Source organism: Ceratotherium simum, chromosome 5, assembly GCF_057802395.1.
Source record: "Ceratotherium simum simum isolate JZ-2026a chromosome 5, ASM5780239v1, whole genome shotgun sequence".
Classification (NCBI taxonomy): domain Eukaryota; kingdom Metazoa; phylum Chordata; class Mammalia; order Perissodactyla; family Rhinocerotidae; genus Ceratotherium; species Ceratotherium simum.
Genome location: NC_141904.1, coordinates 8172237 through 8197223, shown reverse-complemented (window position 1 = coordinate 8197223; position 24987 = coordinate 8172237). Strand labels below are relative to the sequence as shown.

At 37.4% G+C, this 24987-nt stretch overlaps 1 protein-coding gene across 6 annotated transcripts in view; it reads right to left on the bottom strand.

The window, feature by feature from the left end:
- Positions 1-978: 978 nt before the first annotated feature.
- Positions 979-24987, bottom strand: part of PLSCR4 (phospholipid scramblase 4) — a 43731-nt gene continuing 19722 nt past the window's right edge. For 3 of the 6 annotated variants that reach the window (XM_087430420.1, XM_087430421.1, XM_087430419.1), the window contains 8 exons: positions 22990-23017; positions 20625-20735; positions 11744-11979; positions 8397-8439; positions 7238-7464; positions 4075-4236; positions 2538-2696; positions 979-1657 (listed from right to left, as the gene is read on the bottom strand). In XM_087430420.1, the coding sequence (XP_087286546.1) occupies positions 1598-1657; positions 2538-2696; positions 4075-4236; positions 7238-7464; positions 8397-8439; positions 11744-11979; positions 20625-20735; positions 22990-22996 (1005 nt within the window). In that variant the 5' untranslated portion in view covers positions 22997-23017 and the 3' untranslated portion in view covers positions 979-1597. Of the gene's footprint in view, positions 1658-2537; positions 2697-4074; positions 4237-7237; positions 7465-8396; positions 8440-11743; positions 11980-20624; positions 20736-22988; positions 23018-24987 lie in introns of those variants that run through there. The other 3 variants (XM_087430416.1, XM_087430418.1, XM_087430422.1) reach the window with 3 other exon arrangements.

Sequence of the window (24987 nt, the reverse complement as noted above, 5' to 3'; positions counted from 1 at the left end):
ACTGCACTTACAAATATAAGGTAATTATTATTTTAGAAGGCAGCAGTTTTAACATTTTGTTTAAAAAAGCTAGGCGTAGTACATAACAACGAACATTACAAGAAACTGAGTGAAACAACTTTTACCATGAGAAGATAAGTATCATTAAAAAACAAGGCACCTTTCTTTCACTCCCATAAGAACTGCGGGTGAAGGCCACAGAACAACCACATCTAAGGACACTCAGGCTTGCTCTATTTGATAAGGAGCCGCAGAAGAATCCATTCCAGTCTACGTACTGGCTGTGTTGAAAGAACACAGTCCATGTCCAGATAGGAAGCTAAAGTGCAATAGTTGCAAGTTGACTTATCAGTGTCTTCACTAACACACTATGCTTTTAACTAGTTAATACAAACAAGCACAGTTTATACTTTAACTATGTTGAGCCTACATAATCTTTACTGATAAGCTATAGATCCCAGAGAAGTAGCATGTTTGCTGTGTTTTATTATTTTCTTTGCAAAGATATAGATTTATCTATCATTTAAATAAAAAGCAGAAAAGCAATGTTAGGCAGTGTCAGAATTTGTAGTTTTTGCTTTTACAAAGCGCTACACAGAATGTCACATTTCAAAATTTAAAAACAAAACTCCACGCTTGCAATTAGAACAGCACGGTGATTATCAGGGATCTTCTTGAAAGAAAAAATAATTATATCCTCTGTGTCACATCAAATGAGATACAAAGGTTCAACAGGCAATCTTAGAGATTTGGCCCAACATATATTATATATAAGGCATCTGTGACCAAGAGAGGTTAAATGCATTAAATGCAAGCTTCTTACAGGGCGCTGATGTCTCTAAGTTTCTCAGAGATCTAGATTGGCTGTGGCCCTGGTCACCTCTTTCCCTGATAGCCTGACCCTGTCTCCATATATAGGCAGCTCCTGATTGCCCATGCTGGTGAATGATGGAACAGACATGGAAAATATAAACCTCATCATATAAAAAACCTTTTATTTTATAATAAAATCAAAATTTCCATTGAAACTTTTATAAACTTTGAAAAAGGAGGTTTTGATACATGTACACAGGTAAAATTTTCCTTGTACGATAAAACATAATATTTCTGTCTACCTTCTTTTTGTTTTCACAGATGAAGAATATCATTCTTTTCACCTAGAATCAAATTTGTCTTCAGTAACAGGACATGTTGATGGAGACGAGAGGCTTAGAGATGGCAGCTATATTACTCTATCTTCACAAAGATTGCTCTAAAGACCCAGTCATTTTACCACTAATTCATATGAGAGCTCTGGGATGCATTTTCTCTTATTTCATGCTAAAGTGTTTTCAAGCTCACTGTAGATACATTTACCTGGTTAACAAGTCATAGTGTTCTCAGGGTGAACTCCTAGCCTACCACATAGACAAGGAGACAGATACTCAATTGAAATACACAGACTGTTCTTGCTCTTACACTCTCAGCCTACCTGTCAAAGTAACACCCGATACAAATAATCTGCAAAAACAGATAAATGTATTTGCAAATAATTGAGGGTTGACTGTAAGCCCAATCAACTTCTCTGATTTTTTTTTTATTAATTATAATTGCTGATTTACTGTCTTGATCTATCTTGATGAACGTTGTGGTGAGATCTTTCAAAATACATGAAGTCCTGAAATTAGAAAAAGAATTATATGTAGATAGATAGAGAGATAGATAAGTATAGAATTATATGTATGTAGGCTGATAAATAATTAGATGCAACGCATAAAATACTATCCTTTATAATGTGTCAGGTGATCCTCCCATTCCAGTTAAGAATAAACAAATCTAATGAAATCTTTATGAAGAGAATCTAGCATGAAGGACAGCAATTACAAACTTGAAGCTTTTGGTAACCAATACGCTTTCCACTTGGGGTACCAATGAACTAAAGTTTCATTGTTAAAAGGAGGAAAAACTTGAAAATCAATATTAAACATGTTAATTATACCAATTGCAATATGTTAATTAGGTTTTTAAGGTAAATACTATCAATTTTATTTCTATGCTTAACTTATGAATATTAACCATTAATCAGTCAGGAATACAGCAAGGGAATTGTACCTAATAAGTCTAAAGATGGTTCAACACCAAGCAGTACACTGATAGAGAGGTAGTAAGTGGAGGGAAAAAACATCAGATTTAGAGTTATTTTATTTCAATGAGAAATCATAGGACGGCCATCTTTAAGTAGTGGGAATGATAAATATATGCAATGATGACCATTATACCCATTGGATGCCTAATATCTTCCAAGCCCTCTCCTGGCCCCTTTACTCATATGATAGCCAATATTCACAATCTTGAAAAAAATAAATATTTTAACCTCCATTTTACAGATGACGAGACTGAGGCTTGCAAGTGTTAAACACTTTGCCAAACATGTAACTAGTAAGTGGCAGAGACAGAAGGTGGCCTAGTTTCAAAGCTTATTGCCTTTCCACTGTACTACGCTGCTTCTCGTCACAAAGAATAATTCTCTCAAGATAACTCAAAAGCAAAAGGCTTACAATGAGGAAGCACGCTCCAAAAATCACGGCTTTCATCTTCACATTCATGTCTAACGGGAAGTGAATATCAAAGTGGTCGGCATCGCCCATTGCTGACAAGAGACCATTCCACTTCCTAATAATACTGCCGACACTGGACACGCCATCAAGGGACAGGACCTAGGAAGATGAAAATGTGACTTCCTGATGATTGAAAGATACTATAATACATGTTTTATTCTTTTTATAAGCCATTTACACTGAGGTAACATAAATATAGTGCAGGAAACAAATATAGTAATAGCATAATTTCAAATAGGGAATTATGGCCAAGAAGGGTTAAGTGCCTTGCAACTGGTTAATGACTGAGCTGGGGTTTATCTTACAATTCTCAGGCCAGTGTTCTTTCTTCATCCTCAAATGAGTTATTAGGGGAGCCTGTCCGAGGAGGCATCATTTGAATTGATTTTGAAATTCTTTCCCATATAGCAAAGGGTGGGAATTGGGGATTGGGAAGGAGTCTCTTCCAGTTGAGGGAGAAACAGGATCAAAAGCAAGGAGGCATGGTTCTGTGTGCTTCACAAACTCCCTATAATCACTCCAGCTTGTGTGGGCCAAACCCACCCTGGCTTCTTACAGTACATCAAGATCTCGAAGGGCTTCAGCTTTTGAAAGGGGGACCCGGGCACTTGCCACAAAGAAAATACCCAAATACTACTTTTGGTGATTAGAATGATCCACACGCCTGCCCCTGAAATTTGGCTTCTTAACATTGTCTATTTCTCTACAATGGTCTTCCATCCAGCAATGCTCGATGACATGGTGATGTAAAATGAGAACTAAGGAAAGTTTATTGGGTGTCACAGGAAATATCTGAGTGAGCAATTTTAGATGATGAGTCTTGCTGAATTGCAAGCCATTCAGAACGAACTCTTTAAGAAGCCCAGGAAGTATTTCTAGGAATCTCCTTTGTCAGAACTGTAGGGTAATAAGCAATCATTCTGTAGCCATTGAGATAAAGGCAAAACAAAAGGATTTTTCTATTTCCTGAGAAAATGTTATAGCCTATTATGTGTTTTATCCATGCTATCAATGTTGTCCTATTTCTTGAGGACGCAGACAGACTTCTATCCTGCAAACAAGCAATTTGCACAATCTCAGGAGTGCTCTATACGTTCTGTGATATGTTGGGCGCTTTCATTACTTAGGACCTATATTCTGATCCTAGAAATCTTTGTAAAAATGGTTAATTAAATGCAGCCAAGAATAAAATAAATTGATTAGGTCAAGCTATTTACTCTCAGGTCTAATGTTTTAAATGATTTCTTCTTACCTTTATCAAACACTGAAATCATTAAAAAGGAGCTCACATTTTGGAAAACACTGAGCAATCTGCTACCAATAATTTGAAAATCATTTGACGTCAACTGGTTAATTAATTCTCTCCTCATACTATTTTATTCATTCACAGGAAAAATTCATCTAAAATCAGACCATTCTGAGGTCTGTTAGCACATGTAGAAAAAATAGTAGAAATATTATTTTTACATTTGTTTACCTCAAAAACAGAATCTGAACCACAGCCATAGGTTGAGCACGGCCCACGCACTCCCATCACATTTTCTTTCTTCTCATTTTGGATGCTGTAAACTGCCCTGCACAGGTTCCAGTGCTCTGCAACAAAGCCAATGGTGACGCCAGGAGGACACTGCACCTCCAGCTGCAAATGAAGCATTGACAAGGCAAGGATGCTACACACGTACGTATATACATACACACAACACAGATGTGTCCTTCATTCAAGGACTAGGGGAATTGTTCTTGGGAGAGAGTCTTCCATTTTACCTGGTCTATTTCTCAGGATTGTATTTCAGTGAATAGCCTTGAGAGAGGAAGTCATGCTTCCCTTTGGGACAAAGTTACTGCTAGTTACAAAATGGTCAGTTCTCCAAGCTCAGTTGTCCTCAGCTATACATGTAGCATCTGCCTGGCCTCTCCAAGTCAACCCCATACAACTTAGGGGTAAGGGCACCTACACAAACACGCTGATGCTCGTGCTGCTTACTATGCTGTAATCAAGTTCTTTGTCTCTGATCTAGGAGTCTCATGTCTTCTGGCATAATCCACAAAAAAGTAAAAGGCTAACTTCTTAGATTTAAATCTTCAGACATGACAATTATAATAGAAAACAAAAAGAAGAGAAGCATTTTAAAAATTGTATAATGTGAAAACAACAGAATGTGTGTATGGGAATATAAACCCATTTTTAAAGAGTTTTAAAATATTGTCCACTACCCTCTTTTAGCTAATTATATTTATAATATTCCTTTGTGAAGAACTTAGATCTTCATATTTAATAATAATAAAAGAGTCATAAAATTAAATTATTTGGTAAAAGCCCACAGTGAAAGTTCTACTGACAATTTCTCTGGTGTCATATATACTTTCCTAAGAATTTTGAGTCCCCTAGGTCTCATCATGGGGCAGGACTATGCAGCTTCATGAACTGTCAAATCAAGATATTATTGTTCATGTATATACATTCACACACATACACAAACATATAAATTTGATAGTTTCCTAGGACTGAGATCTCATATAAGTCTAGGCTTAAGACATAAAACATCAAAACTGTATACAAATAAATTACCTTTAAAAAAATGCATACCATGATATATTACTCAGGCACAAAAAGAAATGCACTGTTGATACATGTAACAACTTGTATGAATCTCAAGGTAGTTACACTGAGTGAAAAAAGCCAGTCCTAAAAGGTTCCATACTATATGATTCTGTTTATATAACATTCTTGAAATGACAAAATTATAGAGATGGAGAACAGATTAGTAGTTTCCAGCGTTTAGGGATGAAGAGGAGGGAGGGAGGGGGGTGTGGTTATAAAGGGGTTTTTTTGCAGTGATGGACTGTTTGGTATTTGTATTGTGGTGATGGATACAGGAATCTACATAGCTGATAAAACTGCATAGAACTAAATAAATACACACACACACGTACACGTGAATACAAGTAAAACTGGAGAAATCAGAAAAAAATCTAGATAACATTGTGGAACTAAAGTTCCATACATTGGACTAAGACTGTAATTTTGATTTTCTTTACTCTGTGCTGGCTTCCTATAATCTCGGAAGGCTGAACTTAGAGGCTGTGATTTACTAAGTTCAATTCATGAATATGAAGAAAAATGCCTACTATACAAAAGCATTAAGAAGAAATTTTCACATATTGAGGTATATGGGGTAGCTATTCTTGTTTAAACTGATTTGGCTTGAACTAAAGAAGCCTGACTTACAGCCTGTCAAACATACATTGTACATCTGCTTTAACCATTAAAGCAAAGAACGCATTAAACATTATCTCAAAGTACAAGAATGCACTCTTTGAAGATAAGGATGCATACTTCCTTTCCTGAGGCCAGTATCAGTACTCCTGAAGATGTTTCCTTTCTCGGACAACAGGGTCATGTTGACCTGCTAATTTGCAACTGAATATCTCTTTAAAACTTTGATGGATATGTATCCTGGGCATGTCTGATGTATGTTCTTTGTTCTAAAAAGGTAAAAAGGTGTACTGAAAACCATGCTTCTCCAGAACACTTTCGTCCTTTGTGAAGGCTGCTTTCCTGGGTTATAATCCTCAGCTTGGCTCAAGTAAAATTCACTTTCTCTCTCTTATCTATAGAATGGTATACAAATTATTGGTTATTTGTATCAATAGCATCAAGGATAAGAGGCAGAGATTCACCTCAAATATAAGACTATTATTACAAAGACAAGAATGACAAAGGAGTAAGATATCTGACAACAGCTAGTATTCATTGAGCACCACACTGTTTGTCAGACACTGTGCTAAGCAGTTGATATTTGTTTACTACTTAATCCTCAAAATAATCATGCTATGAGATAGGTACTATTAATATCTCCATTTTACAGGTGAATAAATCAAGGCACAGAGAGGGCTATAAAAAAATTACTATTGTAAATGCTGATAATTAACATATCATTTAAGTATCCCAGTAATCCAATAGAGTATATGCCCAGTTTACGGATAAGAACACTGAAGCTCAAAGAAGTAAAGTGTCCAAATTTAAGTAGGTGGCATATCTGAAATTCAAATTCTCTTGGACCTCCCTCTAAAACTGCTTTTCTTTTCCCTGTGGCAAACAACTTTCCTAGAGCTGTGTAGGTCATAGAAGAGCAACCCCACTGGAACTTAGCACATGTGCACTCTGATTCCAGTACCATCATCAGGCACTTAACCACCCTTTCTTTACCTGTAGCAAGGTATGGGCTGAGATGGTAGTGTAAAGTTATCTAAGGTCTCTTCCAATTCTAAAAGCATATGTTTGTGCTTATCTGGATACATAGGTACATTCAGATAAAATGTGTGTGACTACTGTTCTAGGTGACAGGTAAATTTCTGATTCAGAAGACACAACTGATAGAATTGTGTTCATTGACTAAACAACCTTAATTTGTGTTTAACCCACTGAATAGCACCACAAAACATGAACCCACAAGAAAAAGCCCTGTGTGATTTTCTGTAGGTGAGCTAACTTGGCTTCCTCCCTCCCCACTATCTTCCTTCATTGTGACAAGCAGATCCAGTGAAAATTCCCTCCTGCGTCGTTTTTGAAGGAGCACAATCATGCCGTGAAGAGTTGGAACAGGAGGGAACAATGGATTAGACTTCTGTTCTCTGACCTCTTGCCTGGTGGAGGGACAACAGAAGCAACAGCAGGTACATCTGAAAGGTCTCTGCATTGTCATGATTTCTCGGCCCACACAGTCAGTGACCCGGAGGACGAAGGGCCTTAGTGTCCGGTAAGAATTTCTGGTAAAGTCGTCTGTATCTTCAGTTACGATGTACACCATCTGGTCCAGGTTGTTTTTAATATCATATCTATTATTAGTTTCAATACCTGTCATCCCCAAAAAATAAAATGAGAAAGCCATCTTAAATTAGAAGCAGTGAAAATGGGCCTCAAGAAGTCCTTTTGTAGTATTTCTTAGGGGCTTAAAGAAAAATAGTTTTTTAAAAATTTCAGGTGAAATATATGCGATTAGAACATCAAAATAGTAATATGCCCTATAAGTACTTAGTTATTTTGAAAATTTAAAACATTTCTAAGAATCTCAGTATAAAATAATTTTAAAAACAATAAAAGCAAAGATTGAAACAGTATTCCTGGAATACCTAAATTCAGTAAACTTTAATTATAAAACTATTTAGATAAAATTATACATTGGACCATAAATTAATCAGCTCATGAAATATGCTGAGATGATGAGGGTCATTACTAATTGCAAATAAGAAAATGAGCCAAGGATAGTCAAAGGCTCCATGTGGTGGTCAAATGAACGTGTAGGGCTGGCACATGAGGGTCAGTAATCTAGCGAGGATGAACTGAGAACAGGCATTGTTTACTGTGATTTCTTTTTATTTCCAAAGCAAGGGCACTGGACTAGAACTCAGCAGATTTGGAGTCTATTTCCAGCTCTCCTGCTGCTTAGCTGACTATGGTGCTCCTGGCTAACCCATTTAGTCTCTTGGCTCTCTCTTTTCCTCACACAAGAAAAGTGAATATGCAGAAGAAGGGATGGGTAAGGATTAGAGGGCGTGACCACATAAAGTGTAAGTCCTTTCTTAGTTTCAAGTCTAAGAACTTATATATGATATATAAATGGATAAAATTATACAAAATAATTCCCTTCATTACTTTCTTGAAGAGAGGGTAATAGAGAAGAGTTTTTTCTCTTTCAACTACTAAAAAATGATCAGTACAAATAAAGAACTAAATATTGGATAATGCAAATTTCTACCTGATTCAAATACTGCTGAACACTACAAAATTATACATACTTTCCAGAGGCTCAAAATGCTGAAGAACGTGTATGTTGTCCAACTGTTGGGACAGAACAAAGCAATTAGGAGAAAGAGAAAAACCAGAATTAAATCAAATCAGCATGAGAAAAGAAAGTGATGAGATAGGTATTAAAATGTATCAATTGATACTAAAATATTTTTTCGAAATTAAATGCAATCAAAAAAAAATTTTATCAAATGAAATTAGCCCATTTGCACCTCATCAGATGGTTATTAGCACAGCTGTCTGGATAGGAAAACCACTTTTCTCTATTTCTAGTTTAAAAGATAAACAGTTGCCTGGTATATCAGAAAATCATCTCCCTGCTACAGTAACAGCATCTAGAAGAACCTGTGTTGACACAGATGGCTCCTAGCTCAGTCCCTACTCACTGGTCTCTGTGACATGTCACCCAGACTAGAGTTGCTCAAGAAGTTCAGGATGCTTTAACACAGACAAGCCATAGAGAAAGCAATTTTCTCAGTGGCATGGGGAGAGTGACTCTGCCAGGGTGGACCTCACACAGGAGTGTCCAGTTTTATGTTACAGTCATGCGTCACTTAACCACAGGGATACGTTCTGAGAAATGCCTCAGGCAATTTCGCTGTGGGAACATCATCGAGTGTACCTTCACAAACCTAGATGGTACAGTCTACTACACACCTAGGCTACGTGGTACTAATCTTAGGGGACCACCATCATGTATGTGGTCCGTCGTCAACTGAAACGCCGTTATGCGGCACATAACTGTATTTCATAGGTACCTTTGGAAAAGGTTAACACAATAACTTCCATTCATTTCAGCTACTAATGCCAGGGTCCTCCCTCGGTGCATACTTTAATAAGGGGAGGGTCCACGAGGACTGGAAGCATGTGAAGGATTAGCACAAAGGGGAGGAAACATTCTGGAATGGGATTTCTTGAAAAGGGAGATTGGGAATACCATTAGATAAACTTCAACCTTAACTTCATTTAGGAATCACTCTACAGACAGACAGCCTGATGGGCCCATTACCTGTTATATTTGAGAATATTCTAGCAGAAAAGAAGAAACCTCTTTGAGGACAGACTAATCGTATCTATACAATTTTAGATAATATTAATCTAAAAATATAATTTTAGATAACCCGAGCCCAGAACACTTCCTGAAATACCATATTTCACCAAATATTCATTGAATACATTAATTAATGAGAAATACATGAATGTGGTAAAAAACAAAATTAAAAATAACTGGACTTGAATGTTTTGTGGTATGATTGATTACAGAAGGGTATAGAGAGGATACAATCTTTCCTTCATTAAAACCTTTTTCTTGTATGAAAACAATCAGGTGAGGGGGTCTAAAAATGTCTTATAAAATATCAAAAATGGCCACTAAAGTGATTTATAGTTTCTTTAAAAAATCCAGGATGTTAACATCTAGAACTAAAAAGTAAAAATGTTCACTGCTTGGTAAATGCATCCACTGCTGAGCAAAATATTCTAAAGAAATGAGGCCCATTAGTGTGGATGAAGTTGCCCAGTAAGATGCTACAGCTGTTAGGAGCAGCTCTCTCACAAATCGCTGCAGTCACGGGCCAAGCCCAATACTCTAGAAATAACAGAATCCTGCTACTTCGGATGCTATGGAGTTTTGACAGTCCTGATAAAGATTCGTGTCATCTGCACCTGAGATTGCAAAAAGACTAGGATAAATGATAAAAAAAATGATTGGCTCTGTGTCTTCCAATCACAAATAAGGAATTTTAATGAATAACATCCACATAGCTATCACCCATTGGGTGGGCCCTGGGGGCCAAAACTAGTAGGCACATTATAAGCCTCATCTCATTAAAAATTCTCCTAACAATGTAATACGGTATGTGTTGCCAGTACTATTTTATTGATGATTAAATGCAAGCACTACGAGGTCAGGGAAGCTCCTCAAGGCTGTACGGTGAAGAGGAAGCAGAGCCAGAAGGAAAACCCAGGTTTGTCTGCTCCAAACCTGTTTTGTTTCTTTTTCTCATTTATTTTTTTAACTCAAAATATTCCTGAAAGAGAAAACAGAAATCATAAAATATGTTCATTTAACTTCTGTCAGAATAATAGACGAAATTAAGAAACTGTTATATTTAAATGAACAATATCAAAGCTATACCTTTTTAAAAGAGAAATGACTCCAGATCTTGGATTTCTAAGGACAATTTTGGTATTTATCATCAAATATACAAAACAGACTTTCTAAACTTGATTAACTATAAACATTTTATAAGCTTCTGAAATAATGTAGGGGGGTTTACTCTATGACTGTATACCTGAATAACTGGCTTTGTATTTTGTCAATATTTTGCCAAAACAACAATTTAATAAAATTTTTGACTCATATAAAATCGCAATTTTCCTGATCCAACTGTACTGACTTTCAAATATCAATACCATAACATAGTACCAATGGTTCTCAATGCACAGGATTTTAACAGGGTCTCTACCAAAATATAAAATTGAAAAGACAAATATGTCAACTCCAAGGAATATTTGATTGACTATGCAAGGAGACACGTATTGAATTGGCCAGTCCCCTGCTCAGAATGTATTTCAACACTTCGCTTTTCTAAAAGCAAAACATGATTCAATTGCTTTTAAGAGATTTCCAATACTAGCTTTGTCTTATGTTCATTAAGCAATTTTTTTTGAGTTTGTGACATGTGTTTTTAAACAATACCATTTGGTACATCAATTTGACATATTGACCCAGTTTCTGATCTGGATGTCCTCGTAGCTCCAGAATGTCTATACAGACAGAAAATGAGAAGTCGCTGTATTGTGGGAAGGGGTTTTCTGTTAACTTGATCTGAAGCAACACCCTTGGTAGGTCCCCTATTTTTATTTACACTGTATGTTTGGGGGGTGGCAGGAATGGCTGATGAAAATTATAGGTGGTGAGAAGAAGCAATGGGCTGAGGCATTCCATGATTCACTTACTGTCTACTGTTCTGTTCTTCATGTTGCTTTTCTTGATGTTAACTCTACTTCTAAGCAAATGATACCGCAATTAGGATCTTTGATAGGTTTTCTTTGGTTCCTATTTTTTAAACTGCCTTCAATAGGGCATCTTGGTTATCTTAAAATTCAATGTACATCCTTTAGAAAATGATACTCAACCACCAAAAACATTCCTATACTCTTTGTTCCCCCTTCACATTTCTGAAATTAGTACTACCATTCCTACAGTCTCACAAACTAGACATCTGCCACCACTGACCCATCACCTCTATCTACTCCATCTAGCCCTTTGTCTCTTCTTGTCAGATCCTCAGTCATACTTCATAAGAAAATAACTTGGATTTGTGTGGAGTACCTGGGCTAAGTATTCTAGACCAGGAGGACAGTTTGGCATAAGAGCTGGCCCTGGCATCCATGTTATTGGAGCTGACTGATTTGGCAAAGAGTATTTGCCAGGCTGGTACTGGATAGGATGGACACCACCAGTTGGCTGGTACAAGGGGAAGGTACTGGGCTGCTGTGGACTGTAGTATCTTGTAGGCAAGCCTCCTGGGTAGCCGGCAGGTAGAAGGACAGCTGGTCCAGGGGGTCCTGTGCTCAAAAACAAATAAAAGTATTATACATTATTAACACTATAATATATTGGAAGTTAGCATGACTTTCTACATGAAGATAATTTGGATCACACAGCATTCACTTAAAAAATAACAAGTTCCATTTTCTGAATGTGTACCATACACCAAAAAGGTACTAAGGAGATTCACATATTATCTTATTTAATCCTCTCAAACCTTATGAGATAATTATTCCCATTTCAGAGGTGTAGGAATAAGGTTTGAGACATCAAGTAACATGTTAGCTTCTCTATGTATTAGGTTTCTCCTTTGGAGATTATAATACACCTACTTAATTAGGTTGTGATAAGATTAGCACCAGGCTTAGCACGTAATCAGCACTGTACATTTTTATTATATTTATTGTCATTATTGTTTAAGGTCACAAAGATAGCAAGGTCTACTTAACTTCAACAGGGTGCTTTTAATGACTGCTATCTAATTCCAGAACAGTTCCATCATCCCAGAAAGGAAGCCCATACCCATTAGCAGTCATTGCCATCTTCTGCCCCAGCCCTTGGAAACCACTGTCTCTACAGATTTGCCTAATCTGGACATTTCATATAAATGAAATCATGTAACATGTAGCCTTTGCATCTGGTTTCTTTCATTCAGCATAATATTTTCAAGGTACATCCATGTTGTAGCACATATTGGTAGTACTTCGTTCCTTTTTATGGTCGAATAATATTCCATTGTATGGATATGTCACATTTTATGTATCTATTAATCAGTTGATGGACATTTGGGTTGTTTCTACTTTTTGGCTATTATAAAGAACACTGCTGTGAACACTGGTGCACAAGTTTTGGTGTGGACATGTTTTCAGTTCTCTTGAGTACATGCCGAGCAGTGGAATAGCTTTAATTTTTTGAGGAACTGCCAAACTATTTTCCAAAGTGGCTTCACTGTTTTAAACTCCCACTGCTCAACTCATTTATTAGTGCTAATAGATCATGTGTGTGTATTCTTTAGGATTTTCTATATACGAGATCATGTCATCTGCAAACAGAGACAGTTTTGCTTCTTCTTTTCTGATCTGGATGACTTTTATTACTTGTCCCTGCCTAACTGCCCTTGTTAGAACCTCTAGTACAATGTTGAATAGAAGTGGCATGAGGGAATATCCTGTCTTTTCTTGATTTTAGGGGGAGTACTTTCAGCTTTTACTACTAAGTATAATGTTAAGCTGTGGGGTTTTCATGGATGCCCTTCATAAGATTGAGGCAGTTCCCGCCTATTCCTAGTTTGTTGAGTGTTTTTATCATGAAGGATGTTTTACTTTGTTGAATGCTTTTTCTGTATCTATTGACACAATCATGTGGGTTTTGTCCTATATTTCATTAATATGGTATATATATTGATTGATTTTTGTATGATAAACCAACCTCTTATTCTTGGGACAAACCCCACTTGGTCATGTTATATGAACCTTATTATATGTTGCTGGATTTGGTTACTATGTTGCTAGTATTTTGTTATGTATTTTTGCATCTATATTTATATGAGATATTGGTCTGTAATTTTCATTTCTTGTGATGTCTTTGTCTGATTTCGCTAATAGGGTAATACTGGTCCCACAGAATGAGTGGGAAGTTTTCATTATTCTTCCATTTTTTGGTAAAGGATTGGTATTCAAATCTTAATTAAGCATTTTGTAGAATTCACGAATAAAGCCATCTAGGCCTGGGCTTTACTTTGTCAGAAATTTTTAAATTACTAATTCAATCTCTTTACTTGTTATGTAGGTCTATTCAGGTTTTCTATTTCTTCTTGAGTCAGTTTCAGTTGCTTGTGTCTTTCTAGGAATCTGTTTGTTTCATATAAGTTTTCTAATTTACTCGCATATCACCGTTCATAGTATTCTTTATAATATGTTTTAATTTCTGTAAGGTTGTTAGTAATGTCCCCATTTTCATTCCTGATTTTAATAATTTGAGTCTATTTTTTTCTTGGTCAGTCTGGCCTAAGGTTTCTCAATTTTGTTGATCTTTTCAAAGAACCAACTTTTGCTTTTGTTCATTTTGTCTATTGTTTTTCTTCTATTTCATTTACTTCTATTTTTTTAAGTTTTTTTTTTTTTATTTATGTATTTGCCCCCCAAAGCCCCAGTAGACAGTTGTACGTCATAGTTTCACATCCTTCTAGTTGCTGTATGTGGGACCTAGCCTCAGCATGGCCGGAGAAGCGGTGCGTCGGTACGCGCCCGGGATCCGAACCCAGGCCGCCAGCAGCGGAGCCCGCACACCCAACCGCCAAGCCACGGGGCCGGCCCCATTTACTTCTATTTTAATCTCAATTATTTCCTCCTGCTTGCTTTTGGTTTGGCTTATTTCTAAGGTGGAAAGTTGGGTTATTGATCTGAGATCTTCTTTTTTAAGGTAGGTGTTTACAGCTGTAAATTTCCCTCTAAGCTCTGTTTTAGCTGCATCCAATAAGCTTTGATATATTGTGTTTTTTCTTCATTCATCTCAAATTATTTTCTAATTTCTCTTGTGATTTCTTTTTGCCTCTTTGTTTATTTACGAGTGTATTTTTTAATTTCCTCATATTTGTGATTTTCCAGATTTCCTTTCATTATTATTGATTACTAATTTATTCTACTGTGGCAGAATATATTCTGTGTGATTTCAGTTGTTTTAAATTTATTGAGACTTGCTTTATGGTCTTCCTAGTAGGTCTATCCTGGAGAATGTCCTATGTGCACTTGAGAAGCATGTATATTCTGCTATTGTTGGGTAGAGTGTTCTAGACATGTCTATCACGTCTGGTTTGGTTTACAGTGTTGTTCACGGCTTCTATTTCCTTTCTGATCTTCTGCTTAGTCATTCTATCCATTTTTGTTAAGTGGGATATTGCAGTCTGGCCAATTAATTTACTGAATTGTCTATTTCATCCTTTAGTCCTGTCAGTTTTTGCTTTGCGTATTTTGGAGCTCTGTTTTTAGGTGTATATATGTACATAAATCTTATGTCTTCTTGATGGATTGACACTTCTATTATTATGAAATGCCCTTTATCTCTAGTAACAATTGTTGTCTTAAAGTATATTTTATCTGATACAAGTATAGCTATTTCATTAATTCTTATCAACAACTAACTTTGAGAAACATTATTCTAATACAGTGTTTTATAAACTGTAGATACATTCATGGTCTATGAAATCAATTTAATGGTCCACAATTGCAGTTTTTATAAATAAAATTGATTAGATCGGACTAAAATAAAATAGCAAATATCAAACCGTACTGCCCACAGGCTATATACTCACTGTATTGAGTATTGCTTGGTGAAATTTGTGCTGGTTAAATAAAAATAAATACTAATATATATGTATTGTTTACTGTGGGTCATAGTAGATTATCATCAAGAATGTTTGAAAGCCACTGATTTAAAGACCCTTTTATTTAACCAATGTAGAGAAAGGAAAGATTCTATTTTGGAATGGAAAAGATAGAGACAATGTTACAAAACTGTGATGTATAACCATACAGGAGCTTGTTTTTATCACGGTTGGAGACAGTTCTCTGTGGATCCCTTCCTTGAGGGGGAAAAAAAAAAATCTTAAATATAGGTTAAACTGCAGTTTCTTTCTGAAAATTACTGTTTGTTCTTATACTGTATGTATGTGCATATATCTGTGTTTTCTTGTATATCTGCTCAAGAATTATTGGGATGTCAGTCCAGATGACAGCAAGAGGTACTAGAAGCCAAGATCCACCTCAGGTCCAGGTAAGAATGCTAAAGGGAACAAGACTGGATAGTAGAAGCCCAACGGGGGCTGTGATAAGGAAGCCCCACAAATGGCATCACATGTCCCCAAGTAACCCAGGCTTTGGACACTGGGGGTCAATAGACTACGGAATCTGGTATCTTTTTGTAACAAAAAGCAATGCTCACAACTGTGTAGGGCAGGGACTGACAGATAGCTCCTGAAAAATGTGGATGGTTCCACTGGCAGCTGTTCTTTGAAAAGGTCACTGCTGCAGAATGAAAAAGACTTGAGAGAGTGGGGTAAGGTGGAGACGATGCTCTCTCAGAGAACCCAAAGAACTGGGTCCTGCAAACCATGCAGATCTGGAAGGAACTCCTGTTAGAGGAAGCTACGTTGACTATTAAAAAAAAAAAACCAAGATAATAGTTAACACTTACTGAGCTCTTATGTGCCAGGCACTGTTCTAACTACTTTACAAGTATTAAATCTTGTGATCTTTACATCAACTCTATGTGGTAGGTACTGTTATCATCCTTCATTTGCAGAGGAGGAAACTGAGACATAAGGAGGTTAAGTGACTTGCTGAAGGATTAATAGCTAATATGCGGCAGAGTCAGAACTAAAACTCAAGCATCCTTAATTAAATTGTGATAATACTCCCCCTAGATCAGAGGCTAGGAAGAGGAATATCCAAAACGGGATTCTCTGGAAAGCCTTGGAACTGTAGACCAGAGGAGCAACTCTAGTGAGCAGCTATTTTTAAGTCCTTAAATCTTTAGGTTCTGCACACCCCCCACCTCCCACAGGACAACACAGTACAGGAAAAAATAGCTCAGCCAGCAGAAAGCTGGTCTCAGGACAGTCAGAGGTGACCAGCATAGAGACAAAGCAGTGCTCTGGGGTCAGCCTAAGCTGAGAAATCCAGCCACCACCAGGAAGGGACACTGCCCGAGAAGTTCTTTGGGATGAGAAATAAAGCAAAGATGGCACCTCCTGTGAGGCCAACTGGCCAGAGGCTCACATTCCAGTGATTCGGGCATCAAAGGGAAGAGTGGCTTTTGAAGCTGATGAAGTCTGGGACACGTTACACATAAAAATCCCACTCATGAAAGTCATGAATTGTGAAACCATTTCTCCTAACACCATCTGAAAATAAGGCTATGAGAGAAATTAAACCTTCCCTTATCTAGGAGGCATTCCTCAAGCCCCTGTCAAGGACCAGCTGCTGTGCTTGCTGCTAAGGACAGAAAGATGTACAAAGACACGTCTGTCTTCAAGGACACCCAGTTCTGTGGAGGACACACAGATTTATGAGAAAAAGTGAAGGGTCGGGGCTGGCTCGGTGGCCTAGTGGTTAGGTTCGCGCACTCTGCTTTGGAGGCCTGGGGTTCACAGGTTTGGACCTATTTTACCACTCATCAAATCATGCTGTGGCAGCGTCCCTCATATAACGTGGAGGAAGACGGGCACGGATGTTAGCCCGGAGCCAATCTTCCTCGGCAAAAAGAGGAGGATTGGCAACAGATGTTAGTGCAGGGCTAGTCTTCCTCACGCACACACACAAAAAAGTGAATGGTTATCATGAAGTGAGTAACTGGTGTAACCATAGGTAAGTGCATAGTGTGTGAAGGGATTAGAGAGGAGGGGCACCTGACCTAGCAGAGGGGGTCCCTATGATGAAAGTGCTGACACAGTAGACCCAGACAGCACTTCCGTGACGGGCAAAGGTTTTACAGTGAGCATAGGCGCAAAGCAAGCAGTTGCCCAGGGAGGCTCAGTACCGTGGGAGTAAAGGCACTGTATGGAGATTTAGCAGACAATGCTAGGAAGGAGGTGGGGAGGGAGAGAAGATTAGGAAAGACCTATACACTCTGTGCAGAGAACTTGACCCATGTGCAGATGAAATGGAAAGTGGAGTGATCAGTTTCACATTTGGAACCTTGTGAATGAGAAGGTTAGATTAGTCAGGAGGTGCCTGCAGGAGTCCAGATGGAAGGCAAAGAATTTTGATTGTGATGAAAGGAGCAGAAAGCGGAGAAATAATAATGGACATTTAAGAGACAGTATTGTCTTGGTAACAGATTAGATGCAAGGAAAGATTCTCAAGTTTCTGATTAGGGTCCCTTGGGTTTCGAGAGTACAGAAAGAATAGAGTCTATGTGTTCGGGAGCAAGACGCCAAAGTTGGATTGAGGATCACTGAGTCTGAGATCCAGGGTCATCCAGGGGAAGTGGTCTACAGGCAGTTGGAAACGCAAATTTAGAGCAAAGGAGATGGATATGAGCGGGGGCTAAGGGGTTCATAAGTGGTTAAAGGCAAACGAAACCATAGGTATTACCGAGATCACTGAGGAGAGTGTGTAAAAGGACGGTCAATGGAAGATGTGAGAGCGGGAGGCAGGGCAGGGGAGGGCACGGGAGTGTACCAAGGAGCTGTGGGGACACCAGTGTTTAAGGGTAGGGGACACAGAGCTCTTGACAGAGACTGAGAGTCAGGAGAGACTAAAGTAAAAATAATAGCAACAAGAAACAACGTCAACTTAGAGCTAAGGGAGAAAAAAAGATCCAATGTCTTTAGGAAAAAAATTGAAGAAATTACATGCTTCAGTTTCTCATGAAGAATATACTTGAATTCCTTTAAGAATTGTGTTTAAGAGTACTCAGATTGGACTGGAAATCAGATATCCCTCCCTGCTTTTTTAGAATTATTATTAAAAATAACAATGCAACTAAAAGTCATATAAACTATCTTAAGAATACTAATTGTTATATCATTTCGATGAGTTGATGGATAATTCTTGTGATATTAACCATGTGATTTTAATATAAAAGTATCTCATGTAATAAAATTCGAGGATCACTAAATAAGAAACTTACAATTTAGATTATGTGGCTATTCAGTATAAAGATTATATTTCTAAGAAAAATTATATACAAATTTATGTAATCAAATAATTTTTGTCATAAGTATGTATTATTCAGAGATGTTACAAGAAGTGAAGGAAAAAACAGGATCAAATTATGTGTGGGAAACAAGCATATTTTACTCCCTTTTGAGCTCTGAAATTGCCATTAAGGGTTCTGATTCATTCCACAGGAAAACAAAACAAAACAGAACATGTTTAACTTTGTGTAACTACAGTATCCCACACTTATTTAAAGAAAGAAGTCTATTATGGAGCATTGTCCTACTAATACACTGAAAGAAATACTGCTTTATGGGATTTGTGCTTTCTTAGTTATTTTGAATATAATCATCCTTTTTTATGTCAAGAAATTGTGTCATTTTCTCTTTAAATAGACTACATGTAACAAAGATTTCTTTATTAAGTATTCTTTTAAACATATTTGCAACAAAATTATTTTCAGGGGGAACACATATCCAGTATTATAATTCAAATGAAAATTACATACTTGAATTTAAAGAAATTCATTAATGCCAAATATGTCAAGTATAGTATTTCAAGTTCGTTAACGTGAATAACAGGGACATAATTTGCGTCAGTCATCATAAATAAGTATATAGTACAGCCACTAGGTGGCAATCACAGTAAATTTTTGTTCCTATATTTCATAACTGAAAATTTATTGGTTGTATGTTCTGCACTATAGTATTTTTCAACTTATGTAGTCAATTTATTTTCAAGGGCGTATCCTACTCTCTTGCTAATTTTTTGATATAGAGAGGAACAGACATTTTCCCAGATGAGCAGAACATCATTTATAACCAATGTTTATTTAGAAATGGTGAAGCTTCTCTTCCAGTAGAATCTAGGTTCTTGGGTATAGAGTGATTGGTGAATATAAGATAGAATATGTAGATCATGATGGTAGTCATTGAGGTAAATTTATAGAAATGGTCAGATACAGCGTGATTATAATTTAGGATTGTCAAGACATTAGATTTAGCAGGGGTGGGGCCAGTAATCAGGAGTTATACCGGATCAGATCTACATGACATGCGTACACAGGAGAGAAAGGAGAAAAGGAAGCCTTGCTGTTTTCAGAAAACATCGCAGGGGCAGAGGTCACCTGGGCTCCAGGGGTCATCTGTTTAGAGCAAAACAACATCTTTGCCATCATACTGTGGATACTGGGGTTTCTTTTGTCCGTTTAAGACTCACTCAACGATTTCCACCTCTAAATATACACTTAAATATGTATTTAAAGAAATATTCCTACATCTTATCTATCACTAAGTCATTAAAAATGTATTTGAATACAATCCTGATTAAAACCGTTTCCTTAGTCACAAGTAAATATATTTTTAATTTTTAAAATTTTACACATTACCCAATTACTTTCTAAAAAGACTATAATAACTCAAATTTTCACTAGCAGTATGAGTGTCCATTTTCCTGAGTCACCACCAGTAGTGTATTCAGACTTATAAAAATATTTACAGAACTACAAACTTCGTAGTCAACACTCAAGGCCATTCACCTCCAATTCTCTGCACTGCACCTGCCGTTTGTCCCACACACGCCTCACCCCAGACCTTCATGATCTTGTGCTTTTGGACGTATTGTTCTTTCCGCCAGGCGTGGTCCCCCACCCCTTTTCTTTTCTTGATCATGCCAACAAAACTTAACTTCCTCAGTTAGGGTTTCCCCCAAAACCCTGGTAGAGTCAGTTACTCTCTTCTGTGCCCCTCAACATTCTCTTTATACTTCCACACTAGATGAAGAGAATACCATCAATGTTTGTACAGCTTCCTTCCTCAGCAGCCTACAAATCCTACGAAGACAGAACATGTTCTAATTAACATCTAGTACACTACTTGGCACCTGTAGGTATTCAATATTTATCTATTGAATCACTCAATTAATTAGTTACTTTTAAAAGCAATCTTAACTATTAGTATGGTTTTCTGGAGAAGGAAAAGATCCTCCCTGAATCTTTAACCCACCTTGTACAAAATGGGACTCGTAGTCAGGAGGATTATCAGGCCCTGGATCGGGAGCCTTTACTTGATTCTCCATTTCATCTGCAGGTTGCTCAGGGGCTGTGGGGACTGCGCCTTGGGGAGAGAGAGGGGACATGATTTACAATGGAGATGATAATATGATAACAGAATGTGTTCATTTTTTCTTGCTGGTATGCATCAGTGAGTATAATCAATATGAAATACACTCATATTTCTTACAAAAAACATAATTCATTCTGCATATTAGACATCAACCTATTAACATATTTGATGAGTTTTCAGGCTGAATATAGATTTAAAAATAAAACTAAGCAGTTATATTGTGCTATGCTTAAAGCAGAGAGCTTTCACGCTAGTGAATCAGTTGACCTGATGCTGATCCTTACCTACACAAATTCTCTGCACAGCAGCAAAAATCCTTTTTCCCATTATATAATATGGAGAACACAGTTATACATAGAGTAATCTGATTTTTTCCCTAATCCTTTTTGGAAAATGACTGTGTTTAAATAAATTCAAAACATAACACAATAAATATTTAATGATTTAAAAAGCAGTGGTGCCAGACACTCGTCAGAGGTGGTTTAGTCTGTATCTCCAGTGAAAGCAACCCAGGTCACTACAATTGCTGCAAGGAAGGTACAGTAGTCCCCCCTTATCTGCAGTTTCACTTTTTGCGGTCAACCACGGTCTGAAAATATTAAATGGAAAATTCCAGAAATTAACAATTCATAAGTTTTAAATTGTGGGCTGTTGTGAGTATTGTGATTAAATCTTGCCCCATCCTACTCTGTCCCACCCGGGAGATACATCATCCCTTTGTCCGGTGTATCCACGCCGTATACACCACCTGCCCATCAGTCACTTAGCCATCGTCTTGGTTATCAGATCTATTGTTGTGGTATCACAGACCTTGTGTTCAAGTAACCCTTATTTTACTTAATGATGGCCCCAAGGCACAAGAGTAGTGATGCTGGCAATTTGGATATGCCAAAGAGAAGCCATGAAGTGCTTCCTTTAAGTGAAAAGGTGAAAGTTTTTGACTTCAGGAAAGAAAAAAAATCACATGCTGAGTCTGATAAGATCTACAATAACTTTTATTATAGTATATTGTTATAATTGCTCTATTTTATTATTAGTTATTATTGTTAATCTCTTACTGTGCCTAATATATAAATTAAGTTTTATCATAGGTATGTATGTATGGAAGAAAACATAGTGTATATATAGGGTTTGGTACTATCCGCTGTTTCAGGCATCCACTGGGGGGTCCTGGAATGTACCTCCGTAGATAAGGCAGACTACTGTATTGAAGTCACTTTTCACGATGTTATACCTTGTCCTTCTGTTGAAATTAGACACTCTTCTGGACTCACTATAAGGAGAAGTTCTGAATTTCTTAACTGGTTGACTTTTATCTCAGAAAAAACAAATCCCATAAGTGTAGTGTTTCTCTCCTTCTGTCATCTTCTGCATTGCCTGAAAATGCAGGGCCTACTTTTGAACCCTCCTCTGTGAAGGCAGGCTGGCATCGCAGGCTTTTTATTACTACTACCTCTCTCTGCAGACTTACATTCCTACCAGTATTTTTCCTTTACCTAATTTTCCCTACATACTTTAGAGACCTTTTGGTATATATATGCCAATATAAATCCCTTTTAATCTTCTTCTGTCAAAGATAGATAGGAATGTTCATATTATAAATGTGCATATATATATGTACACACAAAGATCTTCCTTGACTTACGATGGAGTTATGTCCCAATTGTAAGTTGAAAATATCGTAAATGAAAATGCATTTAATACACCTAACCTACTGTACATCAGACCTTAGCTCAACCTACCTTAAACGTGCTCAGAACCCTTACATTAGCCTACGATTGGGTAAAAGCATCTTACACAAAGCCTATTTTATAACAAACTGTTGAATATCTCATGTAACTTACTGAATACTGGACTGAAAGTGAAAACAGAAGGGCCGTAAGTGTATCGTTCACCCTCATGATGGCGTGGCTGACGGGAGCCGTGGGGCTGCCGCTGCCCAGCATCACGAGAGAGGATCGTGCAACATATCACCAGCCCAGGGAAAGATCAAAATTCACAGTTCAAAGTACAGTTTCTACCGAATGAGTATGGCTTTCCCATAACCATAAAGTGGAAAAATCATAAGTCCAACAATAGTAAGTTGGGGACTGTCTGTATATACTTATATATATATATTTTTTTTCTTCAAATGTTAAACTAGAGAAAACTTCAAAATGGAATAAACTCCAAGTTTTTAAGGAAAGCAATCACACAATTCGCATTTGAAAATAAAGCATATAAAAATTTATTCACAAAAACTTACCTGACATTTTGAAGAATTCCAATTAGTCCTGAAAAAGAAAACACTTTAATACCTTAGAAAATACATATAGTTACTACTTTACTTAGTGATACATATGAAGTTTTGTAGTATTTTTAGCCTCTAGTTACCTTTCACTCATACCTTCACTAATTCAACAAATATTTACCAAGTGCCCATTATGCACCAGGCACTATCACAAATGTTGAAAACAGAGCAGTAAGCAGATGGACACTGCCAGAACTTACCTTCTAGCGGAGTGAGATTAAAAAACATGTCAACAAATATATGTTTAAATTTAGACAGTATGGTTATGAAGAAAACAAAGCAAAAAGTTTAAGAAAAACATGGATGAGAAGTTCAGGAGGGTCAGAGAAAGCTTCTCTCAGGAGGTGACTTTTGAGCTATTTGAACTATGAAAGGAGGCATTACACTAAAAATGTGGGAAGCGAGTTCCAGAAAGACAGGAAGTAAGTGCAAAGGACCTGAGGCGACACTGAGCTTGGAATATTCAAGGGAGAGAAAGAGGTCAGGTGTGACTGAGACACAGTGAACGAAGAGAACCGAGGTAAGAGATGTAGACAGAGGTCTGATCACATCTGAGGACCGTGGTGAAATGTTTGGAATTTGTTGTAGCTGCAGTTGGGAGTTTTTGGAGGATTTTAACCAGTGGAATGATGAGATCTGATTTATATTTTATCTTGAGGGGGCAAGAATGGAAGTAAGGGGCAGTGAGAGAGGGATGGCAGCGGTAATCCAGGTGAGAGCTGATGTGAGCTTAGACTGGGGAAGTGACGCTACAGAGGGTTATGTGTGGTCAGATGTGCGACACAGTTTGGAAGCAGAACCTACAGGAGTTGCTGATGGACTAAGGAGAAGAGAGGAGTCAAGGCTGAGTCTCAATTTTTAGGCCAGGAAAACTAGGTTGATGGGATGTTATCAACTGAAGTAGAGAGGAAAATGGTGGGCCTGGGGAGGTCAGGAATCAAAAGTTCAAACTGGGACATGTTATGTTTAAGGAGAGGCCAAAAGAAGACACAAACATTTGAATAAAAAATATGTATATGTATGTACATGTGAACATTAGGAGAATAACTCAGGGAAGTAAACTAGAAGTTGAGAGGAGATTTGAAACAAGGGGTAGGGGAGAGATTTCATGGATTCAGTCAAGACTGAGAAAAAAAGAAGTTATTACCAGAGAAAGGAATTTTAGGATTTCTGAGTTCTGGGTGATGATAAATAACAAGGAGAACAGCATCGACAAAGGTTTAATTTACTGAATCCTTATCAAATCTCAGGCAAAGGGCGGAGCACTTTCATATACTATCTCTAATTATAACAACATCGAATACGTAAATAGTCAGCTCTGCTAAAGTCAAGTACTTCTAAATCCAAAGTCCATTTTATTTCCAATGAGTCATTCTGTTTATCAGAGTACAGAATGTGGTCATTTGTGCTGTTCATGTAGCATGGGAGGTCACCAACTTTGAGTAGATATGTCAAAGAAGCATCAGAACACCATAGGAGTGAGCCGTCACTCTGGATTGTGAGTTGACTCAATGAACACCACCATGGCACAAGCCAGTACATAGATTCCCAGCTCAAATGACTGTCTTGCCAAGCATGGGTCAGAATTCCAGCAGTCTTGGACCATTTCCACTCACGTCTGGAGCTGGAGTTAGTTGAATAGTCCCCTATGTGTCTTAAAGGTTAAAAAAATATTCTGGGGCACACCAAAAAGCAAGACCCAATTGCAGGCCAACCAAAGGAGGTCAAGGAATTGGTGCTATTCTCTCAATGATGGTAATCTCTGGTGTTTAGGAGAACGACCACATACTTCTAGAACCTTAAATTCTGGACACTCCTAGGAATTTACCCTCAAGTGACTCTTGCACACGTATGCAGAGGATATATACAAGAATGTTCTCGACACGCTGCAATTCATATTAAAAGAAACTGAAAACATTCCTAATGTCCATCAGTGGTACACTAGATAAATAA